The sequence below is a fragment of the Bubalus bubalis genome, chromosome 13 (genome assembly GCF_019923935.1).
Source record: "Bubalus bubalis isolate 160015118507 breed Murrah chromosome 13, NDDB_SH_1, whole genome shotgun sequence".
Classification (NCBI taxonomy): domain Eukaryota; kingdom Metazoa; phylum Chordata; class Mammalia; order Artiodactyla; family Bovidae; genus Bubalus; species Bubalus bubalis.
Genome location: NC_059169.1, coordinates 70,103,246 through 70,130,542, shown reverse-complemented (window position 1 = coordinate 70,130,542; position 27,297 = coordinate 70,103,246). Strand labels below are relative to the sequence as shown.

At 39.8% G+C, this 27,297-nt stretch overlaps 1 protein-coding gene across 2 annotated transcripts; it reads right to left on the bottom strand.

Moving 5' to 3' along the window:
* Positions 1–1,888: 1,888 nt before the first annotated feature.
* SPRYD7 (SPRY domain containing 7) lies at positions 1,889–27,279 on the bottom strand. Of its 2 annotated transcripts, XM_025262973.2 has the most exons (6): positions 25,008–27,279; positions 19,228–19,344; positions 16,882–17,048; positions 12,297–12,399; positions 2,225–2,318; positions 1,889–1,967 (listed from the first exon to the last, which is right to left on the bottom strand). In XM_025262973.2, the coding sequence occupies exons 1-6, from the start codon at positions 25,111–25,113 to the stop codon at positions 1,904–1,906; spliced, it is 651 nt and encodes a 216-aa protein (XP_025118758.1). In that variant the 5' UTR covers positions 25,114–27,279; the 3' UTR covers positions 1,889–1,903. The 2 variants fall into 2 exon arrangements, with proteins under 2 accessions (XP_025118758.1, XP_006063623.1); XM_006063561.3 differs by lacking the exons at positions 1,889–1,967; positions 2,225–2,318 and adding an exon at positions 5,225–7,701 and having other exon boundaries at positions 25,008–25,735.
* Between the last annotated feature and the right edge of the window lie 18 nt (positions 27,280–27,297).

The window sequence follows — 27,297 nt, the reverse complement described above, 5'->3', positions numbered from 1 at the left end:
GCTGGGACTTCTGTGGTGGTCCAGTGGCTAAGTCCGCCAGTGCAGCGTTCCTGGGTTCCATCCCTGGCCGGAGAGAAGTCTGCCAGTAGAGGAACATCAAACTGTCATGGTATGAATTTGCAAAATCCGACAGCTTTAATGATATGGCCTTGGTCTTGAAATCCAGTGCACAGTAATTTTATGGTAAAGAAAAGGACATGAGAAAAGAAAGGGCAATATGTTTTTCAAATTTCTTCCCTCTTCTATGACTGAGCAAATGTTCTTTAGAAAAATCTGATGTATTCTCATGCTTAGAAATTTTGCTATAGGGATAGCCACTGCTACTGTTTACATGAGACATTCCTTTTCTGATATCTAAACTCTGAAGTATTTACTGTGCTTAGATAAATCACATATTTTTCCTTGTGAGTACAGCCTGTTCAGGTTTATACATACCACTGGGTAATTCCCCAAGCACTGTTCCCAGCTTATTGCATGATGTTGGATGCATTTGTGGAAACTGATGTGAAAGTTCTTTGCTCTTCAAAATACTTGCTAAGCAGGCCAGTTAAAAGCATGCCTTTGAATCTGAAACTGAATTTGGCTTTGGTCAGTGGAGGCTCCAGGAAAACTGATTAAAACAGAAGAGAAACTGGCTTGTTTTTCTAGAATGTGAATGGGGAGACCCAAGACTGAGGATGGGAAACATGGCATAATGATGGCAGAATCTTAAAAAGGAGAGACATGGATGAAGGCAGCTGAAGAATCCAGAAACCTTTGTGGTTTCTGGCCCTCCTGAAGCTTTGATTCAAGAAATATCCTAATATCTTTCTGTAATCTTCTGCCATGCTCTAAAAAGTCTACGACATCTAAACAGCCCATAATATTAGGGAAAAGTTACTCAACTGTGAACAGAGCCCAGAAGATGGTACAAAATATTTCTTCACTGTTCTCATCACATTGCTGTTCAGTCCTGCTCCATGACAAGGCCCAGAGCGCATCCGCTTTGCGAAAGCATTGAATGAATGCTTTCATGAGTGGACCCCTGCCAGCTCTCTCAAAGGAGAGCTCTGTGGTTGCTCCCCTTGCTAAGTCAGGTAAAAGATACCACCACTGATACAGTCTCTCCGATTCTAATGAGGATACTGGATCTCAGAGTGGCAGAAGTAATGGAAGCACTTAATCATCCAAGACAAACAGGATGCCTCTACTGTTAGGGGTGGGCTTCCCAGGTGACTCAGTGGTAAAGTACCTGCCTGCCAACACAGTAGACGCAGGAGACGCGGGTTTGATCTCTGGGTCAGGAAGATCTTCTGGAGTTGGAAATGGCAACCCACTCCAGTATTCTTGCCTGGAGAATTCCATGGACATAGGAGAGTGGAGGGTTATAGTCCATGGGGGTCACAGTTGGACATGACTGACTGAGCAACTGAGCACACAGCAGCACCGCTTTCCAGAATTAACACAGATTTTAATATGACGAATCCTTACATAATCTCTGGAGATTCCGCATCTCCTATTTTCTTGCTTTCAGTTTAACTTGTCTGGAGACTCAGCAATAGTCTGAGTGAATCAGAATCACAGAGTTTTAGAAAGCATCTAGTTTGGTCTCTAACCCAGGAGGAGCCATATTTATGAGGTCTCTGGGATAATCCTCTAGCCTCTGTATTAATTATATTTTCTTATTTCTGTATTCCTGATGCTTTCCTGGAGCCTTACTGTCAGAGGAGGGACTGCTTCACCCACGGTTAGTTAATTCCTGGAGACAGCAAACAACTCACCCCAGGAGTCTGCCTTTGATTTGCAAGCCAACCAATCCAGAGCCCCACTTTCCCAACTGGTTCTTACATTCATGTCAATCAATATTCCCTTGTTCTACTCACCCCAGGGCCAGGTACCAGACAGCTGGGACAGCCCCTATACCCTAGAGCCTGCTGAAATTCTTCACACTAGCCAATCCCCGATGGCTCAGTGGGTAAAGAATCCACCTGCAATGCAAGAGACACAGGAGATGCAGGTTCGATCCTGGGTCAGGAAGATTCTCTGGAGAAGGTAATTGGCAACCCACTCCAGTACTCTTGCCTGGAGAATCCCATGGACAGAGGAGCCTGGAGAGTCACACAGAGTTGGACACGACTGAGCGACTGAGCACACACAGCACACAATCCTGAGTGTGCTTACCCTGCCTTGCCCATGGGAACCACATGGGCTGATGCCCACACCTCCCCATGCTCCTTCTGCCTACCTGTGGGTCCCTGTGTGGCATGGCGTGCCCTCTCCTCTTCGGAACCGTAACAAACTATCTTTTTTCACTGGCAGTAGTCCCCTGCTCACCATACCTGAATAAGGACAAAACTTACATTTTAAAAACACCAGTTAAAACAATTTCAGGGACAAGAAGTTCATTTCTTTGCAAGGCAGCAGTTTCAATAGTCACCTAAATAGGCAAGTTCTTTTCCATCTTAAATGGAAATCTGCTTCCTTCTACCTTCTAATAACTCTGCCTGCAGGACAATAGAAAACAAATCTACCCATAATTAAAGAGATGAACCATCAGATATCTGAAACACATCTATGATTGTCTGCTGAAATACATGTGTGAGAGTCACAGATGTGACTCTGTAGATTTTGGGGGGCTTTATTTCTAGTCTCCTTCAAATGACTAGTATTGCACAAGTCATTTTGGTTTCAATAGCTCAGTGGATTAGAGTCTTCCAGCATTTCCAACATCCTCAATGACCATTCATTCATGGATGCATGGATTAATTAAGCAGCTGCTCAGCAGTCCGGTGGCCTTCACTGGCTTCTCCCTGTCCTTGATTTCAAGTGCAGTGTCTGCTGGAACTGGTCTACTCCGCGTGTGGCTCCCCGCTCACTTATTTCCATGGGCCTGGGGACCTGGTCTATAGTGGTGCCAGGCATGGCATCAACTAAACTTTCTGCATCTTTTAAGATGAATTGTCACGAAACACATTATATCCTGTACTTGAGTTGTGATTTTACTGTAGCCTTTTAGATTTTTTTCAGTGTGAATGTAAAATCCCCTGTTCTCTAGTGCAGAGCTTCCTCCAGAGTCACTTTTCTCTTCTCTTATTTAAAATTATTTTTTTCCCCAAATAATGTTAATTGTAAAAAAAAAAAAATTGTCAGATAAATTTGCAGTGAAAGACTTAGTTCCCTGTAATCTTATTCCCATTTTGGTGTATAGTATATATTTTTTCCTATGCATAAGCCTTTGGGGTTTTGTTTTTTGGCCATGCCACACTTGAGTAATGTATTTTTGTTCCTTGACAGGATTGAACCCCAGGCCCCAGCAGTGCAAGAGCGAGGTCCCACCTACTGGACTGTGGATCATATTATACATACAACTGTAATTCATTCATAAATATGATACAAGAAATGATTCATTCATAAGTATGGCTCTATGGGAAAAATTTTACTAGTATATCTTGGGTATTGTAGAGCCATACTTATGAATGAATTACAATTAGCAGAGTTCCTTGAGGGCACAGAATATTGCCTTTGAGTATTTATGAAACACAACACATAAATGATTCAATTTGAATGACTACATTGTAATGATTCCTATGGACTTACAGATTATGCATTTCAGCCAATACTGGGACAGTTTTTCCTTCAAATTTCTATAGAAATCTTGGATGGTATGTGATTCATTTATATTGCTAATTGTATCTAACATTGCTGTTTATATTGATTATTTCAATAATTTGGTCCTGGTTTTTTTAAAAGAACAAGTTGAAGGATATTCATATCCTGCTGCTGCTGGCTGCTAAGTCGCTTCAGTCATGTCCGACTCTGTGCGACCCCATAGACAGCAGCCCATCAGGCTCCCCCGTCCCTGGGATTCTCCAGGCAAGAACACTGGAGTGGGTTGCCATTTCCTTCTCCAATGCATGAAACTGAAAAGTGAAAGTGAAGTTGCTCAGTCGTGTCCGACTCTTAGCAACCCCATGGACTGCAGCCTACCAGGCTCCTCCGTCCATGGGATTTTCCAGGCAAGAGTACTGGAGTGGGGTGCCATTGCCTTCTCCTATTCATATCCTATTGGATGATAATTGATTGATTCTATTATATTTCCACTCATTCATGAGAACAGCCCATTTAGCTCCAAAGTATTTCTCTATCAGATTGCATAAATATTGCAAATTAATATGTGGTAATTACATTCCACTTATGAGTACTATGCCTCCCTTATGGCTCAGCTGGTAAAGAATCTGCCTGCAATGCGGGAGACCTGGGTTTGATCCCTGGGTTGGGAAGATCCCCTGGAGAAGGGAAAGGCTACCCACTCCAGTATTCTGGCCTGGAAAATTCCATGGACTGTATAGTCTGCTGCTGCTGCTGCTGCGTCACTTCAGTCGAGTCCGACTCTTCGCGACGCCCTGGACCGCAGCCCACCAGGCTCCTCCATCCATGAGATTCTCCAGGGGTTGCAAAGAGTGGGACATGACTGAGCGACTTTCACTTTCACTATGAGTACTATGTACAGGAAAGTTCCCACAGTTTTGACTATAAATTTTCTTCTCACAGTATCTAGTGTTTTTACATCATCAAAAGAAATTATTGATTTAATGTAGCTTATCAAGAATAGTCTAAGATTTCACTTGCATTTTCAGCTATGCTTTTGCTGGTCCATACCTAGACTTACGTTAAGTAAATATGCAGTTAAAAGAAAAAATAAAGATGTGAGCAACACTATCATACATGTTTCTGATTTTGTTAATGATTTTTAAAAGCCTTAAATTATATTTTGTATCATTCTTAAATGATAATAGCTTGTAATCCAAGTGGAAAATATATTCAAATAATCTTAACCAGTGAGCTGACAGCAGTTAAAAGCCAGTATCTTCTTCTGGTTTTTAATAATGTAAACTTATTATTTATGAGATGTTCATTGTTTCACATATATGCCATTACAAGTCCCTTGCAATGTTTAAATCACTGAAAAAATAACATGGATAATAAATCACTAATTTGCAATGTGAGTATAAAAAGCTACATCAGTGTGAACAAGTGGATTTCTGTGAAAAACAGAATCAAGACAATGGACAGTTTCTTCAGCCAGGAACAAATGCAGGTTTTTTTTGTGTGTTAAAATACAAGGATGTTTTATGTCCCATCTATATCTATATTTAGCTATCACCGAATACTTGTGCTATAAGTATATACCATACTAATGTCCTATTGTCTTCAAGAAAGCCTTTAATTTTCTTCTAGCTGAATGTAGGTTTTTAAATACACTTTATTTTTTGGAACAGTTTAGATTCACAGAAAGATTGAGACAATAGTACAGAGTTCCCATATGTCCCCTCTTCCAATTTCCCCCATTAATAACATCTTACATTTTTATGGTTCATCTATTACAATAAACATAGTGATACATTATTAACTAAAGTCCATGATGTATTTAGATTTCCTTAGTTTTTACTTAATATCCTTTTCTGTTCCTGTTGTGCACATTACATTGACTTGTTTTTTTCCCTTGTTTTTGATGACCATGATAGTGCAGACTACTGCTCAAATATTTTGTAGGATGCCCCTTTAGGAATCTGATGTTTTTCTCAAGGTAAGACTGAGGTTATAGGTAATTTTCCTACGAGAAATTAGATAGCTAGAGGTTAAAAGCACATCTAGACTTCATCAAACTGTTGTCATGGATGTAATTCATATACTGATTTTAGTACTGTTATCTATTCAGTGTGATTAGAGGTAGCAAAGATAGTCTTGAGAAAAGAACACGATCATTAAAAAAAAAGGTTAGCTCTTAAAAAAATAATTTAGAGGTAGTTAACATTATAAAGAACGCAAGCAGTAGTTATATTAAATCTCTTTCTGAAATAACCATGTTCTTTACTAATTAAAATTACAAGGTCAGAAAGGCAAAAATACATAAAGTTAGTTCAATTCTGTGTATTTACAGAGTTAAATCTGGGATTTATGTAAATATGTTACTCAAATATATCTATGTTTTAAAAACAATTGTTCTACTTTTATCTATCAAATAAACAATAAATATTGTGCAGTACTCTCTTGTCTATGTGTCAACAATAGCCTTAAATCCTTAGAAAATTTATAGTAGGCAATCGTTCTCGAAGAATTCTCTCCTGAGCAGTGGTTCTCAATCTTTAGCGTGGATCAGAATCACCTCAAGGGCTTGTTCCAACAGATTCCTGCGTGCGTTCCCAGCAGTTTCCGATTCCATGGGTTTGGGGTGGGGCCTGAGTGTCCACGTCTAACAAGTTGTCAGGTAAGGCTGATGCTGCTGGTCTAAGGGCCCCACTATGAAAACCACTGAGCGCAGTCAACAAGGACGCTGCTTCATTACGTGCAGATGATGATGAGGGTGTTTTGCATGTGTAATTTTAACCAGTTACAGAATCTTACCAATATGGTCTGACTATCCCTTTTATAAATGGGGAATCTGCATCCAGAGAAACTGAGGAAACTGCCTGAAGAGCTAATGGGATCCAGTGGCAAAACTACAATTCAGATCTCCTTTGATTTTTAAGCCATGTTTTTCTGGTACGACATACTGCTCCCCATGTGATAAATGAGTGAAATGCATGCATCCTTGGCCTGGCCTATCTGGAAAGGAGACTATCCCAAAGATATGGACAGTGATTTGTTCAGCTTTGTAGGGTATTATTTGAAGGATAGCAATTCTTCCTGAAAACTAAGCAAAGGCTCAGTCAGGGTCATGGAGAGGATTCACTTATTTCTGAACTTCTGAATAATCAAGGCCAAAGTGAATTTACAGTATAATTAAACAAAACAGGAAGAACATGTATTTAATATAGTACTGAATAGACCTTAATTACTATTATTTTATTATTCCTTACAGAAAAATGCACATTTAAATTAAAATCCTTAAAAGAATAACCTCATTTCCATTTAAATTGAAGGCATCATACTATTCTAAATGTCTGCTGTGTACACGGTCAGCAGTCAACCACCACTTACGCAGGTATTGAAGTAACACAGCATGATGGTCTTCAACAAAATGCTCCAATAATTACTACCACATTTATCTCCTTTCACAAAGGAAATTAATAACAACGGCATACAAACAAAACAAGCAATTAACATTTTTTAAATGGTACATTTTACAGTAAATAAATTGCCAAAACTGAAGTTGCCAATAATATAAATATAAATTTGTCACTTTGTTATACTCTATATAAAAAAGACACTGAGACACAAAATTATTGGACTGCAGACTTAAAACAGTTAATGAGGTCTGAACATCAGAATGACCAAAAAACCCACCCAACTCTGTCTCTATCAATACAAATATTTTACACTAAGAAAGACTCCCTTTTAAATATCTATATACATATTTCCACCTAATACTGTTAATTAAACCCACAGTTATACTTATTTAAATAAGAGTTAAATAAACCACCCCAAATGCTGATTTCATATCACAAAACCTAAGTATTTTAAATCACAACTTCAGGGTGGTATAGTGTATACACTGGTTCCTTAGACAATATTAACAAGCATATTTTTAAGAATATATTTTCATTTATATGTCAGGTAAAGCTTTATTAAATGATAAACACTTTTAACAGTGCAGAAATACAAGTTTCAAAAACAAATACATTCAGAAGATCTGCTGTTCAAATAATATCTTTTCAAACCCAGGTGGAGGAGTGTGATAAAATTCACTGAACTGGCAATCCAAAATTGCACTGTCATCAACTGGAGACAGAAAAAGAGAGACAACAGATCAGAAGCAAACACCTAAAGTTGAATGAGTAATACTTATTAACTGTTTCCATAATGCCTAAAATTAACACGCAAGAAGAAGAAACACATCTGCTATCCAGGTTACAAAACATGATCCTACTGGTTAAAAACAGCCACAGTGAAGAATAAAATCTGTCAAGAACACTGAACGGAAATACATCAAAATATTATGATGATTATTTCTGCTGCTGCTACTGCTAAGTCGCTTCAGTCGTGTCCAACTCTGTGTGACCCCCATGCTGCTGCTGCTAAGTCGATTCAGTCGCGTCCGACTCTGTGCGACCCCAAAGACGGCAGCCCACCAGGCTCCCCCGGCCCTGGGATTCTCCAGGCAAGAATACTGGAGTGGGTTGCCATTTCTTTCTCCAATGCATGAAAGTGAAAAGTGAAAGTGAAGTCGCTCTGTCGTGCCCAACTCTTAGCAACCCCATGGACTGCAGCCTTCCAGGCTCCTCCATCCATGGGATTTTCCAGGCAAGAGTACTGGAGTGGGGTGCCAGTGCCTTCTCCTGCGACCCCCACAGACGGCAGCCAATCAGGCTCCCCCGTCCCTGGGATTCTCCAGGCAAGAACACTGGAGTGGGTTGCCATTTCCTTCTCCAATGCATGAAAGTGAAAAGTGAAAGTGAAGTCGCTTCAGTCGTGTCCGACTCTTCGCAACCCCATGGACTGCAGCCTTCCAGGCTCCTCTATCCATGGGATTTTCCAGGCAAGAGTACTGGAGTGGGGTGCCAGTGCCTTCTCCGATGATTACTTCTAGATGATATAAATATAGGTAATTTGAGTTTTTCCTTACTTACCTACCTGTATTTTCTCAATTTTATACATTAAGATAATTTACTTCTTAAAAAATATTTTATTAAAAAAGGATAGATTCACAAAGAGTAGCAAAAACAATACAAAAATTCCTGGGTAACCTTCGTCCAGCTTCCCCCAGTGGTAACATCTCACACAACTACAGTACAATGTCCAAACCAGGAAACTAACACTGATACAATACTGTTAATTAGCCTGCAGGCCTTATTCAGCTTCTATATGTTTTTTTGTTTTCCTTTTTTTTTTTTAAGCAGTACTTATCCAAGAGTGCATATATCTCCACAAAGGCTTATACATGAATATTCACAGCAGCTTTATTTGTAATGGCCAAAAACTAGAAACAACCTAAATATCCAACAATAGGTGAAGGAAAAAATCAATTGTGATGTATCCACACAATGAACTAACTACTTGGTAATAAAAATCAATGAATTCTTGGTACATGTTACAACATGGATGAGTCTTAATTACACTGAGTAAAAGAAGCCAGATTAAAAAAATACAAATTGTATGATTTATACAATACTCTAAAAACATAAGATAATCTGCAGTGACAGAAAGCAGACAGTGACTACAAGGGGATGGGGTGGGGAGAGGGGAGCTGAATGCATGGCAAGGGGGCAGGAGGAAACTTAGGGGTGACGAATACGTTCATTATCTTGACTATAGTGATGATGTGGGTTTCACTTTATAGCTACTTGTTAAGTTGCGTATATATGTTTAATGCACATTACTAAATAATTTATATTTCATTATCAATGCAGGAAAAAAGTTAAGCACTAGATGTGACATTCATGAAATCACTAGTAATTTTTAACAGAGGTGGTTTCAGTGAAGTGGTGTAAGGCAGCCACAGTAGTTGACGATACAATATAAACAGAGACAAAAGCTATTTTATAGGAAATGCAGGCATATAGAGAAGGGTAAACCCAGGCCTGGTGAGGGGTACAAGTTTAAAGGACGGTATTTTGGAATGAGGATGATTTAGAATGTTTACAGGCATTGAAGAACGAGGTTGATGACATGAGATACAGACAAAATAACTGACAATAAAGTCCCAGAATTGGGAAGTTTGAAATCTAGACTGAGTTTTTTAAACATGAAAGGCACCACTTCCTCTAAAATGGTATGGGAAGGAGACAAGATGGGAAGAGAAAACCTTTAAGAGGTGGGGGAGGGAAGCTGGAGTTCACCATGATGGACTGTTTCTCTATAAAGTGGAAGATGGATCTATAGAAAATGAAAAGGGAATTCAAGAACAATGAAAGTCTAGAAGGTGCAGAGATGTAAAAAACACAGAGAACTTAGATGAAGCTGGAAGTCCTAACTATGAACAAACTTTTCTTCACTGTTACTCAGTTTTGTCTCTCCACAGGTTGAATATAAGGACTGACAGTATGAACAACTGGAAAGAATTAGGATTCGGTATAGGATAGAAGGCAAAGGGTAAGGGAATTTGGGACTTCTCTGATGGCTCAGAGGGTAAAGCGTCTGTCTGCAACGCAGGAGACCCAGGTTCGATCCCTGGGTCAGGAAGATCCCCTGGAGAAAGAAATGGCAACCCACTCCAGTACTATTGCCTGGAAAATCCCATGGACGGAGGACCCTGGTAGGCTACAGTCCATGGGGTCGCAAAGAGTTGGACACGACTGAGCGACTTCACTCACTCACTCAAGGGAATTTGAATTTTATTTTTATCTTTGAAAGTATCTGGCTATCAATTTCAATTTATAAAATATATTACTACATAAACTTCACTGCATTAAAAATAATGCCAAATCAAAGAAACAATTTAGAATAAAAATCTCGTTTGCTATCTTCATTTGTGTAACTCAGTCTAAAATTTTACTGATATTTATTTCTCAGACTAAACTGTTTCAAATATTAAGCTACATTTCCATTTATTTAAGTAAATAAAGACATTACTTTTAGGGTTATCAATTATTGCAAGCAAACTAACATACCAAGTTTAAAAATTCACCTTTCATGCAAAGATATGCAAAGATAAAGAAGGTAGAAGGACTGAAAAGTAGTATTTAGGAAAAAAGAAGATAAAGGAAAACTTTAAAGCACAGGCTTTGGTTGTTTTATCAAATTATTAAATATTTATATTTGCTACTGTATACTTTTCTGCCACTCTGAACAAAGTCTGTTACTTTTCTGGTAAGTTACTATAAAAAAGTTACAATTAGTTTTTGTTATGGCTCAAATCCTTAATTATTTAAAGTAATTTAAATGAGAAAATGGTTTGCAATCCACTAATACCACAGGCAGAAAAATCATACACTTGTTGATTTAAAGTTGATAACATGAAAAATGAAGAAGAGAGTGATAAAGGCACTGTACTTATGTACGTTTCCTATAGAGACACACCTTATTTTTTAGGGATACATATAAAATATTTTAGAATAAAATGGTATAATGTCTGGCATTTGCCTCAAAACAATATAAGGAGGGGAGGTGAAGAACAGGACTGACTGTAGGGAGGAGATGAAACCTGTCTGGCTATTAGCTGACAATTGTTTGAAGTTAAGTAATGGAGTAATGAAGACTCTTGAGAGTCCCTTGGTCTGCAAGGAGATCCAACCAGTCCATTCTGAAGGAGATCAGCCCTGCGATTTCTTTGGAAGGAATGATGCTAAAGCTGAAACTCCAGTACTTTGGCCACCTGATGCGAAGAGTTGACTCACTGGAAAAGACTCTGATGCTGGGAGGGATTGGGGACAGGAGGAGAAGGGGACCACAGAGGATGAGATGGCTGGATGGCATCACTGACTTGATGGACGTGAGTCTGAGTGAACTCCGGGAGTTGGGGATGGACAGGGAGGCCTGGCGTGCTGCGATTCATGGGGTCGCAAAGAGTCGGACACGATTGAGCGACTGAACTGAACTGAGCCATGTATGTGTAAGTATAGTTTCTGTACAAGTACACCTCCAAGAACAGGGTTACTTAGAGATGACTCTGTACTCAGTTACTTTTATTACAGAAAATTCCAAACATGTGGAAGTAACCAGAATAGAATAATGAACCCTCATGTATCCATTACTTAACTTCAAACAATTGTCAGCTAATAGCCAGACAGGTTTCATCTCCTCCCTACAGTCAGTCCTCTGTTCTTCACCTCCCCTCCTTATATTGTTTTGAGGCAAATGCCAGACATTATACCATTTTATTCTGAAATATTTTATATGTATCCCTAAAAAATAAGGTGTCTCTTTTTATAGGAAACGTCCCTAAGTATAGTGCCTTTATCACTTTCTTCTTCATTTTTTACTTCTTTTGAAAGTAGACGAGTTTTAACATTTAGGCGATTTTGTAAAGGTAACCAATGTTCAATCTACATGGAATTCCCATCTCTACTTTCAAAATATTCTTTACAATTACATTTTCTGTTTATCTAACCCTTTCTAACAACTGGCAGGAATACCTTTTTGAAAATTCTGTAAAGTTTTTGAAACTTTCTGGAATATAAGACTATATGATCTAAAAGAGAATATGGCTATTGCATATTTAAGAATAATCATTGTATTTAGCAAGTTTATTTTTTTAATACAAAGGAAATAAAAACTTTCCTTAGTCCTGCAAAGAGGGATTGTGATAACCTACTGAGTATACTCCATATACAAAGGTCCTTATTAATTTGTCCAGCTTTCTGAATGATAGTTACAAAGTTAAATGCCAAGCAAAAGTTAACATACATTTAATAATGTTTAGAAATATTTTCACTTACCATAAACAACTGGATACACTGTCCCTCGTATACCTGATGCTGGACAATGCATGTTTTTTCCATTCAAATATACATTTAATTCTACATGGTCATATGTAATACCCTAGGAAGCAAAGTAAATATTAAAAAGAGGGAAAATACATATGTTGCATAAAAACCTGAACAGTCAGAAAGCACTAACTGGGGAGCATGGAAACAAAAAACTAAGCAAAAGATCACAACAGATTTTTTTTTCCATAACAGATTTTATTAAGGGTTTACAATCTGGTAGAAATCTATTTGAATTGAGCTAGAAAAAAAAAGTAGTGGTGATTATGTGGGGGGAGGGGAAAGTAAAATCCCATGAGTCCACATTCGAGGGGTCAAACTAAATCCTAGTATTTTATTCAGATAATCTGGGTTTTATATTTTGAATATTAAGATGATATAAGTACTATATACTGTAAACACAGAGACCTTTTAAACTCATATAGAAAACACTGCTTTATGTAGAATTTGATAACAAAGGGGGGAAACAGTGAAGTTTTCACCATTAGGAATTATTACCCATCATTGTTTTCAGTTGTGATGAACTGTCTTTATACAATTTATTTTCAAAAAGAAATAATGTATTTCTCTATCTCTTTACCTTGGTTTCAAATACGTGAAATGTATTACTAAGGTAAGGTGGGTATTTACAACTGCATATAACTGATAATTAGTATCAAGTGGAAAACAGAAAAACAACAGCTCAAAAGACTTTAAAAAGACAGCAAAATAAAAATATATTACTTTGTATATTATTAATGGTACAAAATTACAATTATTATTATTGACATTCTGGAAAACAACCTGTATTATGTACCAAACCCTAGACACTTCATATTTACTCATTTAATCCTAGGTATTTTTATTATCTCCACTTTACAGATGAGGCAGCTAAAGCATGTTGCTAAGTTGCTTCAGTCATATCCAACTCTGTGCAACCCCATAGACGGCAGCCCACCAGGCTCCCCCGTCCTTGGGATTCTCCAGGCAAGAACACTGGAGTGGGTTGCCATTTCCTTCTCCAATGCATGAAAGTGAAAAGTGAAAGTGAAGTTGCTCAGTCGTGTCCGACTCTTCACGACCCCATGGACTGCAGCCTACCAGGCTCCTCCGTCTATGGGATTTTCCAGGCAAGAGTACTGGAGTGGGGTGCCATTGCCTTCTCCGAGCTAAAGCATAGGAGAGGTTAAATAACTTATTTAAGGTTGCACAGTTAGGAAGTGGCAGAGCTGGAATTTAAACTGACGCAGTATGGCTTTGGAAAACTTATTCTTAATTGCCACGCAATTCAAAGCTTGTAAGACTTTTACACTTTTAAAACTCTTTAAAACTCTGTACAGTATTTACTAGCTGAAGACAGAGAGCTTTCCTTTCAAGAATGACAGCAGAGACCTTTCAATGGAGAAATCATCATAGATTAAGAAGCAACCACTTGAAGGATTTCTGACTGTGGATAAATTATATGAACCTAAAAGCTTTTAGATAGAAAAAGACCTTACAGATGATCTAGTCTTAAATCCTTCACTTTCCAGTTAAGACAGCAAAGGCCCAGATAAGTCAACAGGTTAAGTACTATAAAAGATTCTCCTCAAATCTTAGCAAAGCCAGGGTTAGACTAAACACTGAGAAAGATAAACAAAACTGCTTTTGCTTTATTTCAGTGTATGTATTTAAATATAAATACGTAAATAATACTTTAAATACTTTAAATACCTTAAATAATACTTTAAATACTTTAAATAATAAAGTGATCACCAGGATTCGATTTTTAGTGAAGAAACGTGTTTTCATTGTAAAAACCTGATTACATAAAAAGCAGCATGTAACCCTCTTTACTGGAAATCCAGCAGCTCAGACTAACAGGTTATCATCTGGGCACCTTCCCCACCTGGTGGCAGCATAACCTATTGCAAGTTCTCAACCCCACCCTCCAGCGTCAATACGCCACGAGCGAGTGACTGAGTGAAGCTCTGCCGTGTGCGACCCTTTGTGACCCCAAATGGACTATACAGTCCATGGAATTCTCCAGGCCAGAACACTGGAGTGGGTAGCCTTTCCCTTCTCCAGGGGACAATACCCAATACCCAGTATCAAAGATTCCCTGGAGAAGAAGATCGCAACCTGCTCCTATCTTCTTGCCTGGAAAATCCCATGGACAGAGGAACCTGGCGGGCTATAGTCCATGGGGTCGCAAAGAGTTGGACACGACTGAGCGACTAGACGAAAGCAACTAGACAATACCAAAGAAAGACGTTAGGAAGGATGTGAGAAACCACACCGCGGGATCTTAGTTCTCTGACCAGGGCTGAACCAGTGCCCCTTGCAGTGGAAGCACAGAGTTCTAACCACGGGACTGCCAGGGAATTCCTTTAATCTGCCCTTTTATCTGTTCTAGATGTTAGGTTTGATTCTCTCATAATGATACCAAAAACCCGATGTGTTCTAAGGATTTATCAATATTTCCAGGTTTGGTGAACAGACTCTGAAATTAGACTGTAATCCTGGGGTCACTCTGAATAAGCAATTACTTAACTTCTGGTCTGTAAAATGATAATAATAGTACCACCTATTTCACCTTCTCTGAAATTAAACTGAAAACTGCAATTTTAAAATGTAATCTGTACTTTTCAAAACTATATACAAAAGGTAAAACTAAGCATAAGCTGTCTCAGGTGTGCCTCCTTGGTGCTGCAGTAGGCCCTGCTGATCCTGTGTGGTTATTACAGAAACATCATCATTTGGTTGGATGTTGAAAGCTTATTTTTCTTGATTTTTCCTCAGAGAATGGTTTATGACTGAAATTCTACTCTCATATGAGAATGTTTTTACTGTCATAATTCATTCCAGCTTTCCTATGCTATTGTCAGCAATTTGGTGAAATTTGTTTGCAAGTGTTTGAACTAGGAAGATACAGCCATTAGCGTGGGATACTGCTTTACTTTTCAGGATTCTGCTCATCTTTCATCTTTTTGAACCCTCCTTTTATCAGAATGGGCATAAAAACTCAAAGTCTAATTTAATAACGCTGACAGACTAAAAATGACATTCTTAAGTCTGTCGATATGAAGTACCAATCATCTTAAGGAACGAGATAGGAAAGAAAGAATAACACACAGTACAAGTCAGTACATCAACAAAGAAAAACTTTTGTTACTGATTATCCTTTCTTCTTTTTTTGGTCTCACCATGCGGTACATGGGATCTCAGTTCCCTGACCAAGGATGGAACCCGGGGCCTCTGCAGCGGAAGCACAGAGTCCTAACCACCGGGGAGTTACCCAGATTATCCTTTATGTTTGAATTTCATTTTTTAGTATAAGCAGGCTGACAGCATCAACTTGACTTCAAGATTCTCTTTCATGAAATAACCCCTTGAATAGGGTGTTCCACATTACGGACATCTGGCAATGATCTATATACACAGAACCAACTATTTAAAAGGAAGAACGAGGAAAAGCAGATTTTAAAAATGGTTTATGTCTTTGGTTTCCTTGTTTTCTTTAGTTAATTTGGGGGGGAGAGAAACCACTTTATAATTTACCTATTTAAAAACTGTTCTTCACAAATTTTTTTTTTAACTGAAGAGAAGAAAGATCAGACCATAGTCAAAAGCTTTCATTTCCTCATTATTTTTCACCTTCTTCCAAATAGTGTATACTTCTTTAATTCAGTAACCTGGATTTACCTTGTCTGTTATCTAAGTATTAGAAACTCTCATTCTTTAGATTCCTTTCAACTTGGTACAATAGTAAGGAACCCAAGGCTCTGTGTATAAGGACACTCTTGCTAAAGGAGACCCAAGAACTCAGTTCTCAACAGCTAATGGCCTGAATTCAATGTATAAGGTTCTTGGAAAACACTGTGAGAAGAAGTATCTGAAAAAGACAGAAAGGGATCTCTGTATTACATTTTCAATAGGATGGCTTTGGCAAAGACTTGAATATATCGAGTTGGGAATAAAAACCGAGAAGCCTTCATACTATGTAACTACTTCTATCCCCTGCTTTACAAAAAAAAACTTTTCCACAATCAAGCCTTAGGATTTTGAGCCAGTTCTTGAAAGAGTTCTGAAAGTGAAGGAAGTTTAACCAGGTTAAGTTTAACAAGGACCAACACTCCTGATAAAAATGCGGTAATTCTTTAACAGAAGTTCCTAACAAATTAAGTAATAAATGTCTTCTCTAAGAGATCTCCAGCTGCAAAAATACCTAATCTTTTCTAACGTAAGGGTCAGCGTTCTTTTAAAATTGTGGGCCAAGGTTTCTTTTATGTGAGAGTGGCAGGAGATGTTGACTGGCAGCCAACCAGTCATAAACTCTCCTAAATGGAAATAAGGGTTGGTGGTGATTTTCCTGGCCACTGCAGCTCTAGAAAGAAGGCAGTTACGTAAGACAGCAGCATCGACATCAAGGGCTCTCTTTGGAAAATGAACTACCTCATGAGATCCAATCCCCGTGCTCTGGAATTTGGACCACAAACTCCCAGGCAAAACTCGAAATACTAAAAGCAGTTCAGGTTGAATACTTCACGGTGGAAAACAAGTCCACGAGGAAACTCACCACCACGTCTCCCTCCTGTGGAAGACTGTTTGCTGGCAGCCTGTTTTTCTCCTCGTTGTTGTGGTATAGGGCTCCATCATTTCTCATCACCAGACTGTGTACATCTCGGCCAAGGGGGATCTGATTCAAGTTAACTTTCTGAGTTGCAACACCAATACCCCAGATTCCTGAAAAATATAATAATTTAAATGCTCCCCAAATCTGAAGAATACAAATAAGAAAGTTTTTGTTTTAAAAGAGAGTGTCAATTGTTTATAAAGAAAGTGGCATATTATCACTAAATTATTTTTTGTTAATCTTAACAAAAAAATTTTTTAAAGTAGTTTGCAAATGATGTACTACATCTCTGCAGATGTAGTACAGCCTGGGAGATAAGAGTGGGCCCTGGAGTTGTACCGCCTGGTTTAAATCCTGCTTGTGCTATGTCATCTTGGGCAAGTTACACAAGCTCTCTCTGTTTCCTCACCTGTGAACTATGGAGTCTAACAGTACTTGCCTCTTAAAGTTATCAGAAGATAGAGCAAGATCATCTAAGTAAAATAACTGAACACTGTATTTTTTTTTTAATGGATAAGTATAGCACAGAGGAAATATTTTTTAAAAAGATGCTAGCTATTGTCATTATTATTATTATTATTCCCCCAAAATATTACTAAAAAGCCACACATTGAATTTAAATAGCCTCGGCTTCTATTTCAAGCACCACCTCTGAGAAGCAGGAAATTAATTCTTTAGTTTTTGCATCTGTAATACGTGACCAATAATGTATGACCTGGTCAGTACTATGGAGAGGAGAAAATTAATGATAAAATGTAAAATCATTTTCTTATCCAATACCTTAAATCCATGAGTTTAAAACCGTTTGGTCTAAGTTGACTTTTAAAGAGACCAGCTCTCTTCTTTTCAGTCTAACAGAATATGTAGAGCTCCTGATTATATCTCAAACTGTTTCCTTCTCAGTTTTTATCAAAATCAGGGGAAATTCTAAAGAATGCTTGAAGACCATGTTGTCAATCAATTTTCCTGGATTGAGTGAGGCCATCAGAAAGCTGCATGTCTGGACTTCACTGTCTTGGCCTCCTAAATAATTTGATTATATAATTTATCCTCCAAGGTGAGACAAGAGTGCCAGCAGGGGATGATACTAATTTCACGTGACAACAGCTCTAGACAGGGTTACAGCGTCCTCTTCCTCCTGAGGAACTGTGCACGGTGACACCCTGTGGCACGCTGCCTGTAGCTTTCCTTGAGGGATCAAAGCCTCAAACTCCAACAACACACTATTCTAGAAATATCTTTGAGGACAGAATCCTTTACAGAAAATCCACAAAGAAATCTGTAGTGCATTTAAGGCTCAAGGAAATATTCACTTCTCTTGAGAAAAGGTATGTTATACTTGAGAAAATTACGGTAACCAGAGATATTTTGCAGCCAGTGAGTTAACTTACAAAAGAATGGAATGGAGGACAGATTTATATTTATTTTACACACTTAAGAAAAATTAGTATTTACAACAATTTAAAAAAACAAGTCCCAGAGGGATATTTTATGTCTTTCACGTAAGAGCAGAATTAATTTACTCCACTCTAGTTTCCCTGTTCTGAACCTGTATTACTCATGCCACATTTTACTACAGGTTTCTTTCTAATAAAGCCTTGAAAAAATTTCCCCACACTCAAAACTGCCACAAGTTAACTAATAATAACTATTATAATACTCATGTAGAACTGCCATACAAGTCAAGAAACTTTATAATTAAAATTTTTTAATTTTAATTGAAGCATAGTTGATTTACAGTATTGTGTTAGTTTCAGGTGTACATATTCAAAAAATTTTAAAGAGACTTTAGACTTCTACCAAAATTCTAAATCTGCCAATTGCTTCAGAAGACACTGAATCAGGGAATCTTAACAAGAGTTAAGAGAAAAACTTAGGATCATAAGATTAATTTTATCCTAAGATAAAACAGCAAGAGTCTACACCTTACACACTTGACCAAATGAAATGGTTCGTCTAGCTCCTGCTAATTAACCATATTAGTAATAATGCTTGTGTGTTAAATGGAACCAGTACATACTGCTGTTAAAACACTTTCATGCATACAGTTAGGAGCTGTATGCATGAAAGCAGGAAGGGCGGCTCCTGTAATCCATTTTATAGATGAGAAAACTGAACTTAATATAACTAAATTAACTAATGAAACCAGGATCTCACAAGAAGATGTGAGTGAAAATGGTCTTTAAGTAAGAGTTGTTTTTTTTTTTAATTATCTCATTAATCTTTTCCATATATTGAAGATTCCTCCTCACATTCAGAGTATTAACAGTCAAGTACCATTATACCAACCTGTGGATTGGATTTTGAATTCGAAGTAGCTTTTGTTTTGATGTAAAGGTGCACTGGCTAAACAACCTCCCGTTCCACATATTCGTCTTCCATTTTTTACAATGACAACGTCAGTTCCTAAACAAAAAATACAGACACTGTGTAAAGTTTTGTATTCTCTTACCCAACAATCAAGGTTAAGTTTTAAAAGATATTTATTGATTTACTGTTTACTTATTTGGCTGTGTTGAGTCTTGGCTGTGGCGCAACAGATCTTCATTGCATCATGTGGGATGTTTCACTGCAGCCCACAGACTCTCTAGTTGCAGCCCACGGGCTTAGTTGCTCCATGGCATGTGGGATCTTAGTTCCCTGACCAGGGATGGAACCTGTGTCCCCTGCGTTGCAGGGTGGGCTCCTAACCACTGGACTACTAAGGAAGTCCCTCAAGGTTAATTTCTATTTCACTTTTAACTCTTAGTCTCCAAAAAATAGGAAGGCTATATATACTTTGAAATATGAAATAATGATAAATTATTTAAAATATTTAATTCACTTTCTTCTGGGAGAACATTTATATTTAATATTAATTTGTGGCTATAAATTTTAATTAGTTTCAAATAAACAGTAATTTTGAATTATACTGAATTTTTTTTATATACATACTGAATATTTTAAACACTTTTAAGGTAGAAATAGACTTTATTTTTGTTTTTGGCTGTGCTGTGCGGCTTGTAGGATCTCAGTTCCCTGAACCCTGGGTCCACCTCAGTGAAAGCCCACAGTCCTAACCACTAGGCCACCAGGGAACTCCCTGAAGTAGACTTTCTTCCATTTTAGCCAGTGAATCAATTTGATGACTGCATAAATCTCTTGATTTAAAAAAAAACAGAAACACTTAAAAGAAGCTGGGAAATTAGTACAATTTTCAGTTCAATCCAAACAAAACAACCTGGTAAAAGCTGAATGAATGTATGTACAAGGTCTTATGCAAGTGCATTGGTCAATTAAGAACTGAAGAGTAATGAACCATGGAAAGAAACATACATCTATGTTTTCGAAATAGCTGACATGGAAAAATGCCCAATTTTAGGATCTTAAAAATATCTGTAAAATAGCTGCTGTTAATCACATTGAAAAGATGTAAACAAGGTTTCAACATCATTAAATGCGTTTTATTCTCATGGAAAATCTTAGTTTAGTTCAAATAACATTTGATAGATGAGAGTGAGAAAAACAATCTCTTGATCATGTGACTCCAATACCAATTCTTTTCCAAACACTGATTTAGGAAAGCATATCAGAGAACATGAAGAAATTTAACAAAATGCTTATCTGTAAGAAATATCCCATAACTATCCCGTGACAGACTCCCAAGATCTGTAATCAGTATAACTTTTCTGCTAATAAGTTTACAAACCAAGCAGATCTGGCTAGGGGAACTATAGGGAACTCCTCTTTCCAGAGTGGGTAAAATAAAACTAGAAAATAGTAACAAATGTACTAACAGAGAGGCAGGTCTCTCAACTCACTGTTGAATTGATACTTGAACAAAAATTTATTTGGGACAAATACACATGAGAAATACCACATTTTCAAGACTTTACCACAATTCTAAATGGGCTGATTAAAGACACTCTTATAGAAGGTAAAACAAAGATCCTTTGTATTGCACTAAGTGCGTGCCCAGTCCCAGGGACTGCAGCCCATCAGATTCCTCTGTCCATATAATTTTCTAGACAAGAATAATGGAATGAATGGGTGGCTACTTCCACCTCCAGGGGATCTTCCCGACACAGGGATTGAACCTGCTTGTCCTGGGTTTCCTGCATTGTAATTGGATTCTTTACCCATTGAGCCATCGGGGAAGCCCACAAAATCCTATTATATGATTATTAAAAATTCATTAGCATCCTCTTTTTTTTCCTAATTACAAAATGCTAAACTGCAAATTCTGGGACAGTGTCTTTATACATAATTTACATCTAGCTGCCTCACAGATCTCCAGCAGTTGCTGGTGAGCAACCAGGGCCCAGCTCCTCCTTAATAGCAAAGACCATGGAGTGCTTGGCATCCAGCAGATGCTGGACAAATAACTGATACGGAAATGAATGAATATGCTCTGCTAAGTACTTGTCGTGGACATGTAGCATCTGTTTTCTCTTTCCCAACGAACTTCTCTCTGGAGATCAAAACAGTTCCAAGGAAGCTGACTCAATCTCTGGCTTCAGGGGTACAGCTTTGACCTGGGTTAAGTCAATCAGTGCATTCCACATTTCTTGGCCACAGTGACTGAGTGAAAAATGGTTATGTGACCTAAGCCACTATCATCAGAGATAGTCTCAAGTCTTTTGCAGAGAGAAAAAAGGGATAAAGATTTTCTTGCTTTTGCTGGATTTGCATGAGGAAGCCGATAGTACAGGGAGAGGCTGCAAGTTGTCATGGACGCCAGCCTTCACGAATAAGCAACAGCTGATGGGGGAAAGAGATAAAAGGAGTCCAGTCCTTGGCAGCACTGAGTCTTTTCTGAAGCTAGTGCTGCGTTTTACTTTTTAAATTTACACAAACCAATGAATTTCCTTCATTTTTCAACAATTTTTGAGTTGTAGGTTTTACTGCTTGTAACTGAAAGCACCCTAAGTGAAAAAACACTTCAAGAATTATGAAAATACATGGTATTTTTTAAACCCAGCAATACGCTATGGTTCTTACATGTAACTCTGAGTTGAACCCAAACAACCAAATCTGAATATGCTATTATGTTCTTACTTCAATATCATTTCTTATCTCCAAGGCATTCTGCTAGGTACTGAGATGTTTTATACATAAAGATGGATATATTCAGAGAACATTCTACAGTGCTTGTGAATCATTAGGGAATTATTTCAAGCCTATTCTATTTCTCTTTTTTAAGTACAAAGATATCCTATATTTGGATCTGTGTGATTTGTACAGTTTTATTATCAAGATTGTTTAGAGAGTCAGGGAAAATTTGAGTACAGTCAGAAAATATACAAACATAGCCAAAGAGTATTTTTTAAAAAGCATTAGACATTTCTAAATGAATAACATCCCTTTCAAGGAAGCTACCTTGGAAGACATTCATTTCTAAAAAGTATTAGTCACTCAGTCGTGTCCAACTCTTTGTAACCCCACAGGCTGTACCCCACAATGCTCCTCTGTCCATAGGATTCTCGGGGCCAGAATACTGGAGTGGACTGCCATTCCCTTCTCCAGGGGATCTTCCTGACCCAGGGATCAAACACGGGTCTCCCACACTGCAGGCAGATTCTTTATCACCCAAGCCACCAGGGAAGTTCTATATTTCTAAAAAACCAAATCACAATTAAATATGGAGGTTGTGGTAAAAAAGAAGATATTTATAAAAACTACATCACAGAAAATCCCAAGAGGAATTTCAAATCACTTTAGGTGATGTAGCATTACCAATATAAATGACAACTTTGAAAGAGACAACACTTATTCGCATATGAAACGCAGAGACTTAAAAAAAAAAAAAGGCAATCATGTTAACCTTTCACATATCCAAATACATGCATATTCACTCAGTGGGCTTCTCATATTTCAACTTAAGATCAATTCATGCTTGAAACCTATTCTTAACTTGATAAGCCTCTCCTCTTATTTGTTTTCTAAAATCAGGCTTTTTCTGTGATTGAAGAATTTGAAGTTTTTGGAAGACAGGTTAAGAAAAAGTTTCCATGCAGGAAGAAAATCAGGGGATAATATTACTCTACTGAAAGATGCGGGGCAGCTTTGGAAAAAGGAGAACATAGTGGAACAAGTACCAGTGACCAGCTCTCCGTGGAGAAGAGACCAGAGAAAACAAATACTTAAAAGAGTAATTTGTTCAGTCGTGTCCGACTCTTTCCGACCCCATGAACTGCCGCCCACCAGGCTCCTCTAACCACGGGATTCTCCAGGCAAGAATACTGGAGTGGGTTGCCATTTCCTTCTCCAAGGGATCTTCCCGACCCAGGGATGGAACCCGGGTCTCCTGCATTGTAGGCAGATTCTTTACCAACTGAGCCACCAGGGAAGTCATACTTTAAAGAGTAGATTGTAGTAATTCAGGAGTTTGGCAGTAGAGACAGAAAGAACTAAAGCTGATAATAACCTCCCGAAAGAAACTATGTGTGATTTTTCTTTACTGTGTTCCCAGCATATAAAACCGGAGAAGGCAATGGCACCCCACTCCGGTACTCTTGCCTGGAGAATCCCATGGACGGAGGAGCCTGGTAGGCTGCAGTCCATGGGGTCGCTAAGAGTCGGACAGGACTGAGTGACTTCACTTTCACTTTTCACTTTCATGCATTGGAGAAGGAAACAGCAACCCACTCCAGTGTTCTTGCCTGGAGAATCCCAGGGACGGGGGAGCCTGGTGGGCTGCCGTCTATGGGGTCGCACAGAGTCGGACATGACTGAAGCACCTTAGCAGCAGCAGCAGCAGCATATAAAACAATGCCTGCCATCTGACAGTCACTCAATAAATATCAGTTGAGTGAATGAATACATGAAATGGAAACATTTCCTGAGGGAAATCACAGAATTTGGACCTCTGTCTATAAGTGATGATGAATAAGAAATAATTCAAGGAGATATACGTACACCTACATACGTATTTATGTACTGGGGTTCTATATTACACTTGGGGATCTAAGAATGAAAAGTAAAAACCCACATACAAAGTGGTAAACGATTATCACATTTGTTATTCAGTACATGCTATAGAAAGTGAAAAAAAGAAAAATATCATGAGCAGAGTATTTTCAGAGTATAAAGAATCTGGGCCGGAGAGGGTTTTGCTACAAATATTTAAGAATTCCCTTTGTTATTTCAGTGCACTGTCCTTTAGTCAAAGAGAGATATGGGAAAAACTAAAAGTGAAGATGTATATTTAGAAGAGAATAATTCGGCAAAAAGACAGTACTCTGAAATAATTACAGTGGGAAATGTCACCTCCTAGAACCACACTCCAGGAGCATGGAACTACATGGGACAAGTCTAAAAAAGAAATAATAAGGTGGCGAGAGGCTATAGAGGGGAGGAGGAGAATGTTATAGGAGGAGAAGCTATAGGCTCATTTGAAATTGAAGGGAAAAACCATAGATGGGAAGAAGCAACACGCTATTTCTGCAATAGCCTGACCTGCTAGGAAGAAGCCAGCCAGGTGAAATTACACCACCTCTAAGCATGACTCAGGAGGAGCCGCACAGGGGAGGTTTTTGTTGAAATGACATGTCCTGAGCTAAGCTGTGACTTTAGGCTTTTGCAACTTGCCTTGTCTTGACTTTAGGAGGTGACAGCAAACAACCGATAATTGACGGGCGAATAGAAAGCTGTCAGGGCAGAGGAAGGAGCGAGGACAGCTAAGTGTTCTCAACATGTGCGTATTTGACTGAAGCTCGACGGCGGGATAGGAGAACCGAGTCGCCCCCGCGCCCCTCGCCGGGGACGTCTGACGAGTCTCGGGAGGAGGCGCCCCAGAGGAGATTCCTGTGGGAACGGGAAGGTCCAGACGCCCGTATCTCCCCAAGACAGGAGCGGACCGGGCTGCTTGAACACACCAGGCCAAGGTGCGGTCGGCCAGAGTGCGGAGGAGATCCGCGACGCCGACCCGGGTCTTCGGCAGCGTCGCAGGGCGAGGGGCAGGGGACGACGCCCGGAGCCCGCAGGGGCCCGGCCGCGTGCGGGGCTCCTCGAGACGCCCCCGGCTGCCCCCCACCCGCCGCGCCCGACCCGGGGTGGGCCGTTGGGTCTGGGGAAGGGAGGGCCCTTACCCATGTGCTGCGTGTCCAGCTGCACGGCCGGCATCTCCTTCAGAGGGATGTGGCCCGTCCCGCCATCTCTGCAGCACCGCAGGCAGCAAAACACCGAGGCGGCCATATCTCGGGGACCTCCGGCGCCGCCGCCGCTGCCTGCAGCTCCTGGGCTGAGGCGACACCGCCCCCGACCCCTCCGCTCCGCCTCCCGCCCGCGCCCGAGCGCCGGAGTAGGTGCGGCGGGGGTGGGGGAGGTGTGTGCGCAGCGCGGAGGCGGGTACCGCGACGCCCCAGGCCGGGAGGGCGCAGCGCAGGTTGACGAGAAGCCTGCCTGGGCGGAAGATACGGAAGACCAGCGTGCGGGGCGGGGCGGGGCGGAGCTGGGGAGGGCGGGGCTATGGCGAGGAGGGCGTGGCTAGGGGCGTGGCGTGGCGTGGCGAAGTGGGTGGTGGCCTGGCGGACTACAGGGGGACGGCGCGCGCGGTCGCGTAGGAGGATTTTTTTCCTTTGCAAAGCCCAGCTTGTGTGCCCTGATAACTGAGGGATGCGTGAGCTTGGCCGGCTTCACTGTACGCTAAGGGGTCCTGGGGTGCTGTATCTTTAAAACTGTGCTCCCCTCACCTTAAACATTATCTTTAGTGATGAGCTGACAGAGGCAAATCTGGCTGGAACGGGAGCCGATTTAGAAGAGCCCCAAGCTTGTCCCCGCGCACCCAGGACTGAGAAAACTATGCCTCCACCCGAGAGCCTCTGACGCGCCCCCCACCCCCACCCTCCTTACCGTGACTGGTTTCTGAAGAGTGTTCTCAAATCCTAAACAGATGCACAGGGCCCAGGATTAATGGCTGATAATGATTGCATTGTGAATATACAACCTGCGCTCTGAGTCGTTGGTCCTGCTGCATTTTAAGTACAGAGATGAGCTTTTCGTCGTGACCTTCGGGTGCCGCGCGGTCGCAGTCGCGCAGGAGGCTACTCTGGGAGGGACCCCTTGGGCAGGGTGGGAGGGCGATCCTTGACCTGCCTCTTCCAAGCTCATCCTCCTCGTGGGCATGGAGTTCTGATGAGTGTGATGGGAACCTGGAGGTAGTGGGAAGAATGCGGGGCCTCCGAGGGAAGTACTCAATTTCTACCGCTTGTTCTTTCCTGTTTCCACACAGGAATCTCCCTTGGTGATTACCCGTCATCTTCGTGCTTACGTAGATCACCCGCCCCGATCTATTTTCCATCTTCAGATCCCACTTAGCGTCTGGAGATGGTGTGGGATGACTATCTAGAATTAACCTGAAATTAATCTGGCTCAAACCTCTGTTCCCAAACAAGGTTTCCTTCCTGAAGGCTTCCCTAGGCTTCAAGTCCTGGAAACTCCGACGCAGAATACCCTCTTACAATGTAATGGGTTCCTCTAGACAACATTTTGGTGACCCGAGTACAAATATCCTTAATGGAGAAAATTTTCAGGGGCCTGTGTCTCTGATGTTTATACAAATGGTGTTTTCATTATAATACTTATGAAGGGCATTGCAACCCACTCCAGTATTCTTGCCTGGAGAATCCCATGGACAGAGGAGCCTGGAGGGCCAGAGTCCACACAGTCGCAAAGAGTCAGACACGACTGAAGCAACTGAGCACTTTGTACTTGGAGATTTATTATGGTAGGATTAATAATCAAGATGATGATTGAACCCCTCACTGCCTATAAACTATTTTCTTGGTAGTCATTTTACACGTGAAATTTTCTTTTACTGAAAACTTTGACCAATATTCTGAGAAGTGTTAGTATTCTAGTTTTTTTCCATTGGGAAGGAGTGGGGAGTTGAAAAGAATGTTGCAGAGACAAAAATTTTCTGTCTGTGTGTGAGACAGGCACTCTTTCACATGTATATCTAATTGAATTATTGAAACCTTTGAGAGTGAATATTGCCTCTACTTTCCAGATGAAGCAATAGGCTTGGAGGAGTTAAATAATTTGGGTAGACACAGATGACTAGGAAATAAACAAGGTGGGATTCAAAGCCCATCAGTTTGACTCCTAAGCCTGTATTTGCTCCACCAGATCATGCTGCTTCAAATTCTGAAGTTCTGACTCTTGCAATTAAGGCTACAATCCTCTTAAATGTGCTCTCAGTTCAAAAGGCAGGTGTGTACTTTATTTTTGTATGTTTCATTAATCTCTGAATTGGCCATAAGCAGCCATAACTCATGTGTTTAGACAATAAAATAAAATTAGTTGTTATAAGGTAAAATATTCAGAAATATTATTAAAAGTAGTGCGTGCGTGCATGTGTGCTCAGTCATCTCCAACTCT